General features: G+C 38.6%; 1 protein-coding gene across 1 annotated transcript in view; it reads right to left on the bottom strand.

The window, feature by feature from the left end:
• MROH9 (maestro heat like repeat family member 9) overlaps positions 1 to 9,825 on the bottom strand; it is a 61,722-nt gene extending 51,897 nt beyond the window's left edge. The window contains 2 exon segments of the mRNA XM_044266120.1: positions 6,446 to 6,525; positions 9,670 to 9,825. Coding sequence (XP_044122055.1) covers positions 6,446 to 6,525; positions 9,670 to 9,825 — 236 coding nt within the window.
• Between the last annotated feature and the right edge of the window lie 2,682 nt (positions 9,826 to 12,507).

The raw sequence follows: 12,507 nt of genomic DNA, 5'->3' as shown, positions 1-12,507 counted from the left end.
AAAGACACTATCTAATAATAACATGGACAATTGAACAAGAAGATATAACAATTGTATATATTTATACACCCAGCATTGGAGCACCCAAATACATGAAACAGTTAATAACAAACATAAAGGAACTAATAGATAGTAGTACAATAATAGTGGGGGACTTTAACACCTCACTTACATCAATGGATAGATAATCCAGACAGAAAATCAACAAGGAAACAGAGGTTTTGAATGGCACAAGGGATGAAATAAAATTCACAGATATATTCATAACACTCCATCCTAAAATAGCAGAATACACATTGTTTTTTGTTTTTATTTTTTTAGAGAGAGAGAGAAACAGAGTGGGTGCAAGTGGGAGGGGGAGAGGGAGAGAGATAATCCCAAGATGGCGCTATGCTCAATGCAGAGCCTGAGTTGGGGCTCAATCTCATGACTCTGAGATCATGACCTGAACTAAAATCAGGAGTTGGTTGCTTAACCAACTGAGGCAGCCAGGCACCCCAGAAAACACATTCTTTTTAAGGGCACATGGGACATTCTTCAGAATAGATCACATAATAGGCCATGAAACAAGTCTGAACAAATTCAAAAAGATCAAAGTCACACCATGCATTTTCTCTGACCATCACACATGAAATTAGAAATCAACCACCAGAAAATATCTGGAAAGAGCACCAAAACATGGAGGTTAAATAACATGCTACTGAACAATGAATGGGTCAACCAGGAAATCAAAAAAGAGATTAAAAAATCACATGCAGAGAAATAAAAATGAAAACACAATGGTTCAAATCATTGGATGTAGCAAAAGGGACGTATATAACAAAACAAGCCTACCTCAAGAAGCGAGAAAAATCTCATTCTAACCTACACCTCAAGGAGCTAGGAAAAAAACAATAGACAAAACCTAAAACCATCAGAAGGAAGAAAACAATAAAAATTAGAGCAGAAATACATGAAATAGAAACTAAAACCACAATAGAACAGATCAATGAAGCTAGGTTCTTGGGAAAATCAATAAAATTGATAAACCTCTTGCTAGACATCTCAAGAAAAAAAGAGAAAGTACTCAAACAAAATAAAAAATGAGAGAGGAGAAATAACAATGAACACCATAGAGATAGAAATAATTATAATAGAATATTATGAAAAATTATATTCCAAGTTGGACAACCTGGAAGAAATGGATAAATTCCTAGAAACACAAAAACCACCAAAACAGAAACAGAAAGAAATAGAAAACTTGAACAGACTGATAAGCAGCAATGAAAATGAATCAGCAATTAAAAAATTCCCAACAAACCAGAGTCCAGGACCAGGTGGCCTCACAGGTGAATTCCACCAAACATTTAAAGAATAGTTCATGCCTATTCTCAAACTTTTAAAAAAGTAGAAGAGGAAGGAAATTTTCCGAATTCATTTTATGAGACTAACATTACCCGATGTAAAGCCAGATAAAAATACCACAAAAAAGAGAACTACAGACCAACAACTCTGATGAACATAGATGCAAAAACAGCATTTTTCACAGAAGTGGAACAAAGGATACTAACATTTGTATAAAATCACAAGACCCCAAAGAGCCAATGGTCTTGAAAAAGAAAAACAAAACTGGAAGTATCGCAATTCTGGACTATAAAGCTGTGGTAATCAAAACATTATGGTACTGGCACAAAAAGAGGCAACATGGATCAATAGAAAACCCAGAAATAAACCTACAATTACATGTCAATTAATTTTTAACAAAGGAGGCAAGAATATGCAATGGGAAAAAGACAATTTCTTCAACAAATGCTGCTGGGAGAAGGCTGGATAGCAATATAGAAAAGAATGAACCCGGACAACTTTCTTACACCATACAAAATAATAAACTCAAGATGGATTAAAAATCTAAATGTGAGACCTGAAACCACAAAAATCCTAGATGAGAACACAGACCATAATTTCTGACTTTCACCATAATAAGATCTTTCTAGATATGTCTTCTGAGGCAAGGGAAACAAAAGCAAAATTAAACGACTGGGACTTCATCAAAATAAAATACTGCACAGCAAAGGAAACAACCAACAAAACTAGAAGACAACCAAGGGAATGGCAGAAGATATTTGCAAATGACATGTCCAATAAAGGGTTAGTATCCAAAATATATAAAGAATTTATGAAACTTAACATCCCCATCAAAGTGAATTAAAAAATGGGCGGAAAAGAAGAATAGTCATTTCTCCAAAGAAGACATCCAGATGGCCAACAGACACATGAGAAGATGCTCAACGTCACTCATCATCAGGGAAATACAAATGAAAACTATAATGAGATATCACCTCCCCCCTCTCAGAATGGCTAAAATCAACAAGAAGCAACTGACTTTTGGCAAGGATGTGGAGAAAAAGGAACCTTTCACACTGTTGATGGGAGTGCAAGCTGGTGCATCCACTGTGGGAAACAGTATGGAGTCCTTCGGAAAGTTACCCTACAGTCCAGCAATTGGGCTACTGGGTATTTACCCAAAGAATATGAAAACACTAATTCAAAGGAATATGTGTACCCCTATGTTTATAACAATATTATTTACAATAGTAAAATTATGGAAACAGCCCAAGTATCCATTGATAAATGAATGCATAAAGAAGAAATGGTGTATATATACAATGGAATATTATTCAGCCGTAGAAAGAATGAAATCCTGACATTTGCAACAACATAAATTGATCTAAGGAGTATAATGCTAAGCAAAATAAGCCAGTCAGAAACAGACAGATGCCATATGATTTCACTCATCTCTGGAATTTAAGAAACAAAACAAACATACAAAGGGAAATCAAAAGAGACAAATAAGAAAACAGACTCCTAACTACAGAGTCTGGTTAAAGATAGTTCCCAGAGAGGAGCTGAGTGGGGGGCTGGGTAAAATAGAGGACGAGGATTTGGAGAGGGATGTGGGGGGTTAGGGTGAGCCTGGTGGTCGGTATTAAGGAGGGCACATATTGCCTGGAGCACTGGGTGTGGTGCACAGTGAACTTTGGAACAATGAAAAAAATTTAAATTAAATTAAATTTTAAAAAAGAACACTTCTCTTGATGAGCACTGAGTAATAATATATGGGACTGCTGAATCACTCACACGATTATACACCCAAAACTGTATATTAACTACACTGGAATTAAAATAATAAAAAAACTAACAAATTTCATTTATAAATATGAAGTTTAAATTTTTAGAATAATAATTTTTAAAATAATAAAATAACATTGTAACACCTATTATGATTTATCATCAGAATGTAAGGATGGACCAATAGCCTAAAAACTATCAATTAACACATACCTATGATAGATTAAATTAAAAATCATGCTTTAATCAATCTTGAAAAAGTATTTAATAAATATCAACATCATTTTTTAAGGAGAATGAATGGTTTGAATAATTTCTTGAAAGGTTTTATTTAAACCAACATTTTGCTAATTGAGAAGTCATGTATGAGTTTTTATTAAAAACAGGAACAACATAAGGGTTCAATTTCCTATTTTAAAATATTGTGTTAGAATTTGTTGTTTTTCAAATAAGACATGGTCTAATAAAAATAGTTCAGTGAGCTCAAACACAGGATAAATATATCCCCCCCAAAATCCCATATGTATTCTAGCATATCAGAAATTGCTGTCCAAACAATAAAATTGGGGAAGGAGGGAGCCAAAATACAATCAATATAAATAAAAAATCAGTCTAGTAATGTGCAGAATCTATGTTAAAAATACCTCAAACTATTAAGGGAGAACTCAAAACAGAACTTGAATAATTAGAAAGATAGATTTATAAATAGGAACATCATTTATAAATGTCAATTATTCTCAAATTATTTTACAAACTCTGAAAGCACAATTAAAATTCCAGGACATTTTCATCAGAAGTTGATAAAACACATTTACCTTCCTCTTAGAAAATTGGAGAGATTATCAAAAGTTACCATGCTGGAAGTGATCAAGAAAATAAGGAAGATCTAGTTTAATCGGATAATAAAATCTATTATAAAACAGCACTAAGTCAAAAAAGTTTAGTGGTGGCACCACAATAAAATTCTAAACAATGGGAGAGAATGTAAATTCTAGAGAATATCTAATATGGGAATAGAAAATACCTGTATTAAATACTCTTGTCTCCCCTCCCTGGCCAAATGTGGCACTAATCTATTGAGAATATTTCATGTTGGATCAGAATGTGTTCTTAGAATGCCTCTTTTTTTAAATTAAAATTTTTTGAGATATTTGTAACTTTACATGATGTTGTAAGAAATAATAAAGAAACAGCTAATATACTTCCCACGGTTTTCCCCAGTGGTGACATTCTCCGATTATAGTAGAGTATCACCACCGGGATATCGATAGTGATTCCTTCCAGCCATCTGGTTCAGATCTCCCCAGTTTTATTTGTGCTCATGTGTGTGTGTGTGTATTTAGTTCTATACAATTTGATCGCAGGTGTACATTCCTGTATCGACCACTGCCATCAAGATCCTCAAGAACAGCTCGGAACCCTTAAGCACGTAAGTACTCCCTTATACAGACGAATGTAAAAAAGCATTCAGAGTTTAAACAAGCCTTTGGGGATGAAACACTTTAAATTAGTGTTATCTGTATTGGGATCAACAAACATTTTCTGTGACGGTCCAGATGACAAGTATATGAGGCTTTGCCGGCCAAATGGCCTCTGTCTGCTCAGGTCTGCTATCATAATGCAAAAGCAGTCATAGGCAATGCAGGAATAAATACATAAATGTGGCTGTATTCCAACAAAACTTCGTTTACCAACCTTGGAATTTGAATTTCACAGAGCATTTGCATGTTGTGAAATATCCTCCTTCTTTTAACCCTCCCCCAACTATTTAAAAATTAAAAAAAAAAGTGGGGGGGTGCCTGGGTGGTTCAGTCTGTTAAGCATCCAGTCTTGATTTTGGTTCAGGTCATGAGACAGAGCCCCATAGAGCTCTGCACTCAGTGCGGAGCCCGCTTAGGATTCTCTCTCCCTCTCTGTCTTCCCCTCTTCTCCCCCCTCTTACTCCCTTTCTGTCAAAAAAAAAAAAAAAAGTAAAAAACATTCTTATCTCTCAGAATGTACAAAACCAGGAGACTACAAAAACAGATTTAGCCCATAGGCCAAGTTTGTTGACATCTGTTTTGCATAATGGAATTGTGAAGATAATTTAAATTCATTCATAACATCAAAAAACATATAGCCTATTGCCTAGAGGGTAACAAAAATCAACTAACAGAAAACTAGAAGAAAGTGAACGTAATAGTAAAGTGTGATATAGAATTAATTTTATACCAGATGTCATACCAAAATGTGAAAGAAAAAATAGCAATGACACTAAAATCAATTCTGAGAAGATAAAAAAGAACAAAGAATTTTAACCCCATAGGAATGTCATGGGACACTTACTAAGTATATGCCAAAACAAAAATCCTCACGGAGGCGCAAAGACCACGAAAAATTTCCCACATGAGAAAATTCATAAATATATAAACATACAGAAAATATTAGGTCTTGCTTTTTTTTTTAAAGGAATACAAATTAAAATAATAATGAGGTACAATTTTGGGCCTATTAAATTAGTAAAGTAGAAAAATGTATGTAAGAATCTATGTCTTTTGGTGACTCGGCTTTGAAGAAACATTATTAGGGGAATTTTTCTGGACAGCAAACTGACTCCTAACTAAAAGCTCTAAGTAGGTTTTCAATCCCATCTGCCGTAGTTTGGGATCTTGGGAAACAGATGCCAAAACAGGTTTAGAGGTGCATGAGATTTCGGAGAGAAGGAGGGAAGGAAGGAAGGAGGGTTAGAAAGTGTATAGACTATAGCAAGTTCTAAGAAGGGTTCAGCCAGGTTGATGGGTTTCCTAGACTCAAAGACACCCATTGGAGCTGACTGCCCTACCAGGCTGCCTGGACGGTCAGGGAGCAGCTAGGGCTGTCCACCAATTAGGATTCCCAGCAGCAGGCCATTTTCGTGGCTGCCTGTCATCTAAATCGGTAACCTCACCCTTGCAATGCTATTTCAAAAAAATATTTCAGAGGAGATACGATCTTTGATGTACAAAGATGATTCTCATACTATTGGCAAAATAAAATATAATCTAAAAATTTCAAAATTGGGGAATCTTATACTGCCATTAAAACGAAAATATGAGCATGTAGGGAAAAAACTCAAGACATAATGCCAAAGGGAAGAATATTACAGAAAATCCGATTGGCCTATAATAATTAGACTACCTGCTGATCTGTACAGCACTGAAGAAGTGGGGAAGAATGTGAGAAAGAGAGAAACAGGAGCTGCTGAGCTGGGATGGAGGAATTTGGAGCCGTTTTCTGTTTATCACAACTGTGATTTTTCTCTATTGCATTTTGAAGATGTTCAGTCAGTGAAATGGGGGAGTGTCAAGGCTTACCGTACCTGGAGTTCATAGCAAGGATCATGGCTTGGTCACCGAACAGGCCTGAGTACGCGTCCCATAGGCCGGCAGCTACATTCTCCTGGAAGTATCCGGAAAAGGAAAGGATCAGTGTTAGCAGGCCTGCGAGGCATCGCATGGAGTTCTCCCCTTCCCAGAGACTGGGCTGGAACACGAGTCCAAGAGTTCGCAGCCTTGAAAACAAACTCGTTTAAATCCATGATAGCATCTTGGCCTGAATGGCGGCCTTTTACCGCCAACCACTGTGTTTCTATAATGAACACTTCCAGACAAAATTTTGTCAGCCGTGTTCATTACCAGGAGCTCCTCTGCCCACCACCATCACTGTTCAGTGCGATCCACTCAGTGGGGAGTCTCTTGATAGAAAATGCCCACAGGACGATTTAGGCCGGGCCTTACCGAAGAACGTCTCATGCGATAGAAGGAGAACCACGTCGAGGTCAGTGCACAGCCCTTTCAACTTACCAGCGACAATCAGTGAGTTTCCATGAAGACATCCCGACTCTTGATTGAAGACACTGGAGAAAGCCTAGGAGAAGAGCTTCTCTTCCCTTGGGTGCATCCTTGTCTCGTTTACACAAGCCTCTGTTGCAATGTCACCTCCTTGCCTCAGACCCAGTAGTACTGTTTATGGAAAATCTCAGTCTATATTTTTGAAATAACTCAAAGTTCCTTTTTAGGTCCTGCCGTATAATAATGCTATTTCTAAGGGTTGCCCACCACTGATTACCTAACGAAAGCCCTTTTCTGTCTATTCAGTGCTTCTCCCCTGACTCCAGCATGGAATGCCCTTGGGGATCTACGTCCTGTCTTCTGTGGGGTGCGAGAGCTGTTCTCATGGATAGGGCTACCTGCCTCTCTATTCAGTCCATATTGTGGACTGCATGTTTGTGCTCCCTCCAAAACTGTATGTTGAAGCCCTAATCCTCAGTGCAATGGTTGAGATGAGGTGAGGAGAGCCGAACCCCAAGATGGAGCTCATGCCCTTATAAGACAGACGCAAGAGAGCTCGCCTGCGCTCTCTCTGCCACGTGAGGATGCAAGGAGAAGAGGGACGACCATCTGAAAACCAGGAAGAGCAACCTGCCCAGACACTGAATCTTGGCCTGATCTGTGCTCAGATCTGGCCTTCTTAGCTTCTAGAAGTGTGAGAAATCTCCACTGTTTAAGCCACCCGGTCCCCTGAACTGACTAGGACAGTAAGAGGAACTTCCTGTTTGGGATCTGAACTAAAAACTGGCATGTCCCCAGAAGACACAAGTACACCGTCATGACCATCCCCGGGAAGAACACACAGAACATTTCCTAACACCTCCCTCTCTGGGCTGGGCTCAGACAGCGGTGTGAGAGTTATTCTGATTTCTTTAAAATATTTTTTTAAAGAAGATTTGTTTATTTGAGAGAGAGAGTGCATGAGCAGGGGGAGGGGCAGAGGGAGAAGGAGAGAGAGAGAATCTCAAGCAGACTCCCTCCTGAGCGTAGAGCCTCACACAGGGCTCAATCTCATGACCCAAGATCACTACTTGGGCTGAACACTCAACTGACTGAGCCACCAAAAGTGCCCCATTCTCTACAATATTTATATCCATATCCACCATTGATTCCTAACAAGAGCAAACATGACCCTACTCAATCTTAAGAGAATAATTCTTTGCTATGTTGCTTATTATCATATTGCCTGTTATCATTACTTAGAGAACTCATAAAACCGTTTATATATGCCTCTAGAGAATGAATAAGTCTGTATTCAAGACCAGCCACTTAAAACAAAACCAAACCAGGACTTCCAAGATTGTGATGTACAGCCAGGATTGAGCAGCACTTTTTTTTTTTTTAAGATTTTATTTATTTATTTGCAGACAGAGATGACAAGTAGTCAGAGAGGCAGGGAGAGAGGGAGGGGGAGAGGGAAGCAGGCCCCCTGGTGAGAAGAGAAGAGAGCCTGATGCAAGGCTCAATCCCAGGACCCTGGGATCATGACCTGAGCTGAAAGGCAGAGGCTTTAACCCACTGAGCCACCCAGGCACCCCAAGAAGCACTTTTCAAGTGAACTATTTCCTCTTAATCCTGGAGCTTGCTTCTCCATCACAAATTGCCAGCTAGTTGATCTATAACAACATGGACCTTGGCTTCCCATCCATTAGCTAGTGTCTCTTTTTCTCATGGAGCCAAATCTGTGACTACGACTCCATCACCAGGTTATCGTTCTTCTCGTATTACTTTGGCATCACATTTTTGTTGAATAACTGGTTGACAGCATGTCCCCTCCTGGTTGTGGACGTGCTTTTGCCTGCACCGTAGGTACCACCAATGTTAACATAATGCCAGAAGCCAGTGCACACATTGGCAAGTGATAAGGATTGTCTAACATCTATCAACTGGTTCTGTAGTGATGTCAATCTAGTACGTTAAAGGAATTGTCCGGGAATTTCACCTGCTTTCCCCAGTTAGTTTTTTCTTATTGTTTAGGCTCTATAACATGCTCAACAGTGTTTCCAGAAATTTTCAGTACCTCCTCTGGGGAATTATGATTATCACTCTGGCTTTAATGTCTATTATATGGATAAATTCTCTTTCATCTCATTTTCAATTACTCCTTAATCACCATGGCTCTCCATTGGAAACCCACAGTAAATGATGAAATGGTCACAGTCCTGGAAACCTGTACTTTGGAATATATTTCATAACACTAGGTTCTAGGACCAGGCTGGTGCGCCTTAAGCTTCCATATTTATTATTTTGTCTTTCTTCTTTTAACTGACCATCTGCTTTTTATATATATCTTATATCATTGACATTTTTGTTCATTATCTATTGTCATTCTTGGCCAGAGAAATTGGAGTCATGCCAATTTGACTAGTTCCTTAAACCTCAGCTGTTTCAAATCACATACCTTATGAGTTTCTGATGCCACCTAAGCCTGGGGGCAAATGGTATTACCATAATAATCATTATTCTGAGGGAATCTGAACTCCCCTGTAGTAATTCTCAAACAATCCCAGGAATGCTCAAAGGGAACCATGGACATGGTCCTCTCCAGTATGATGTGAATTCGCACTTTTTCCTTCATCTCTAGCTCACTAGAATCCTCTCTTCTTTGACAATAGCAAAATACCAAAATTCAGGGAGATACAGAATCTGAATTGAGGTCATGAATATCTAATGCCTTTATGTCTTTGGCTTCCTATCTGTGGTGGTGCCTTACCAAAGGTGTTTCGCTGATGTTCTCAGATCCCTCCAACCGTGGCAAGGCCAGATACTGAGAGATCTGAAGGCTACACCCAGGATTATTAGTTCCTCCCTGACTCCCAAAGCCAGGTAAATTATTTTCCCCTACTGCAGAAGCCACCAGAACCGGCATAACCACGCTGTACGCTCTCAGTATTGTGGTTCTTTTAGTTTTCACTTGTTTATGACTTACACTCCTAGGAAGATTGGTAAGAGAAATCCTTGAAAGAGAGTTTACTGGGATCAATATAGAACTGACTCAATCTTTCTACATGGGTCATTTTCTTTAAACTAGTTTTGTGCCTCAGCTGTCTTTTCTTAGGAAGCTTTCTTCCAGGAAGAAGAAAGGGGCCTACAAGACCAATTCTCCAGACATTTTAGGATCTTTTGATAAACATAGTCTAGGCTCAAGATGGGACCCCAAATACACACTTCCCTCATCAGAAAGTCTTTGCCATTCTTATAAATCTTCCTTCCCAGCCAAGAATCTTGTTATGGAAAGATGGGGACTAAATAGCTCTTTAATATCTGTCCAAGGCTGAATTCCCAGGACACAGGCATTTTCAATTAACCATCAGATTTTTTTTTTCTTTTTAGTGTTTATTACATTAAGCAATGGGGCTAGGAAGAAAACAGATAGTTTTGGCTTTACTCTTATGGGAAAGCAAACTTAAAGCAAATAACAGAAATTGTGGTGTTTTAAAAGAGGAATTATAGGAATTACTAAGGGAAGCTACCTAGTAAAGGATATCCAGGAAATTTTGCCTTTAAAAGTTTTCATTTCAACCTAGAGATTATGGTAGTGGAGGGAATGGAGAAAGAGTGTTTTGAACAGCGGAACAGTCTGTGCTAAGGACCTGAGTGGGAAAAGGGTTTGCTGCATTAGAGAAGTGGTTCTCAACCCTGGCTGAGGAAACCCAGATGCCTAGAACTCAGTCCATGCAAGTGAATCAAAATCACTGAAGGTATGGCCCTGGCAATAGTGTTGTGTTTTTTTTTTTTAAAGCTCCACATGTAATTCTAATATAAGCCAGAACAGAGAACCATTGCATTAGAGAACATGTAAGAAAGCCACGTGGCCAGAGCAAAGAGAGTAAGAAGAGTCATAAGTAATGGGGTCAGAGAGGCCAAATCAGGACAAGTCCTCTTGTGAAATCTAAAGATGTACTACTCATCTCTAAGAACAATGGGGAATTATTTAATCAAAGGGAGGTCAAGATCACAGTGCTGCTTTGTAGACTTCTTTGGACAAAGCAAAGCTTTAGATGTGAAGCATGAAAGCCGTTGGAGACTTGGATGGGAAGAGTTCGGGACAGGGTTGCTGCAGATGCCCCGACTCGTGGGTTCGCTATGCTGATGCATGAGGTTTGGGGGTCACAGGGATCTGGGTTCCTCAGCTGTCTTCAGACACAAATGAATCTATACACAAATGAACAAAGAAAAAGGCGCTACTAGCCAAATGTTACTTTTCCTTCATATAAGACCAGAGTCATGGGACTCTCAAAAAAGCAAGATTGTATTATTGTGGCAAAGCCACTTGATTTCCATCCAAAACCATGTGTACTTGGTACAGTGCCTGCCTTTTGATGGATTCTGGTTTAAAATATTAATACTCGTTGAAGAGACCTTGACATGGCATGCCTAAGACTTTATACCTTTCTTTTTATCATTTTTCTCAGGTGGACTTTTGCCTCCTGTGCTTTCTTTGATTCTTCTACCCCAAATGGAGCAGTGAGCATTTCTGATGCGTGGCCTTGTTAATGGCACTAGGGTAAGTCTCCTGAGGTAACTCAAAAGTTACCGCATGACTGTAAAAGCAGAGGACCTCTATAGACAGAAAGACCCAAATTTCCATGACCTTCAAAATGAGGAGGATTTCCACTTTCTTTGCCTGGGGCCAGCAAAAAGAGGAACTTCATTTTTAAGCTCAAGTATACACAGATATCATAACCAGTTAGTGTTTCCGATATCAATCCCCAGTAGTATCTACGTGGTACTGGTTAGTCAAAGGGTTGTTTCAGGCCCAAGTCTCAATGGGGTTTCATTCACGCATTCTAAAACTTGCTGGTAGTGGCCTGTTATGGAGCCCTATGTTCCCACATATCTGTTTCAATATATGATCCAATTCTGCTGATACAATTTACTGCTTTCATTCCTTCTCATCTCTTTAAACCATCAGAACTTTAATAGTGTTCTTAGTATGTAATATTAAAAAAATATAAAAAGAGAAACCGAGTAAGATCATGAAAACCATCGTGTTCACATCAACTCCAACTGTTCAAGAGGGTGAGGATCTCTAATTATTCTCATTTTCTGAAGGCTCCTTGTGACCCCTTTCTGTAACACATTCCTAATTTATACTTCGGTTAGACTCCTGGGTTGGGTCATTAAGGATTATCATCATAATATAAATATTATTCACAAGTTTCCTATGAAATTCACTGAAGCAGAAAATTTTAACTCCAAATAATTTATAAAATTTAGCCAGCTAGTAATTGCAGACACTTTCTTTGTGTCCACATGTTAGGAAGGGTATGGAACTGGCACTTATTTTGGAATAATTTCAAGTCAGCTTTCCCCAGTCTATCAATGACTTTAATTTGCCACCTCTTATGCCTTTTTTTATCCACTTTGATTATGCTAATTTTATCTGTGAACACTAATACTTCCAGGTAGATCATCTTACCAAACTGCTTCTGTATTCAGTATGTAAAGTTTCCTCTTTAAACTAATAAATCTTCAGTGGACAGAAAAAGTGTTATTATCCTCATCAGTCAACATTATCTGGCCAAGTTGGAAGTGGAAATACTGACTT

The sequence above is a fragment of the Neovison vison genome, chromosome 10 (genome assembly GCF_020171115.1).
Source record: "Neovison vison isolate M4711 chromosome 10, ASM_NN_V1, whole genome shotgun sequence".
Classification (NCBI taxonomy): domain Eukaryota; kingdom Metazoa; phylum Chordata; class Mammalia; order Carnivora; family Mustelidae; genus Neogale; species Neogale vison.
The sequence above is the reverse complement of the archived record's forward strand: the minus strand, read 5'-3'. Positions and strand labels throughout refer to the sequence as shown.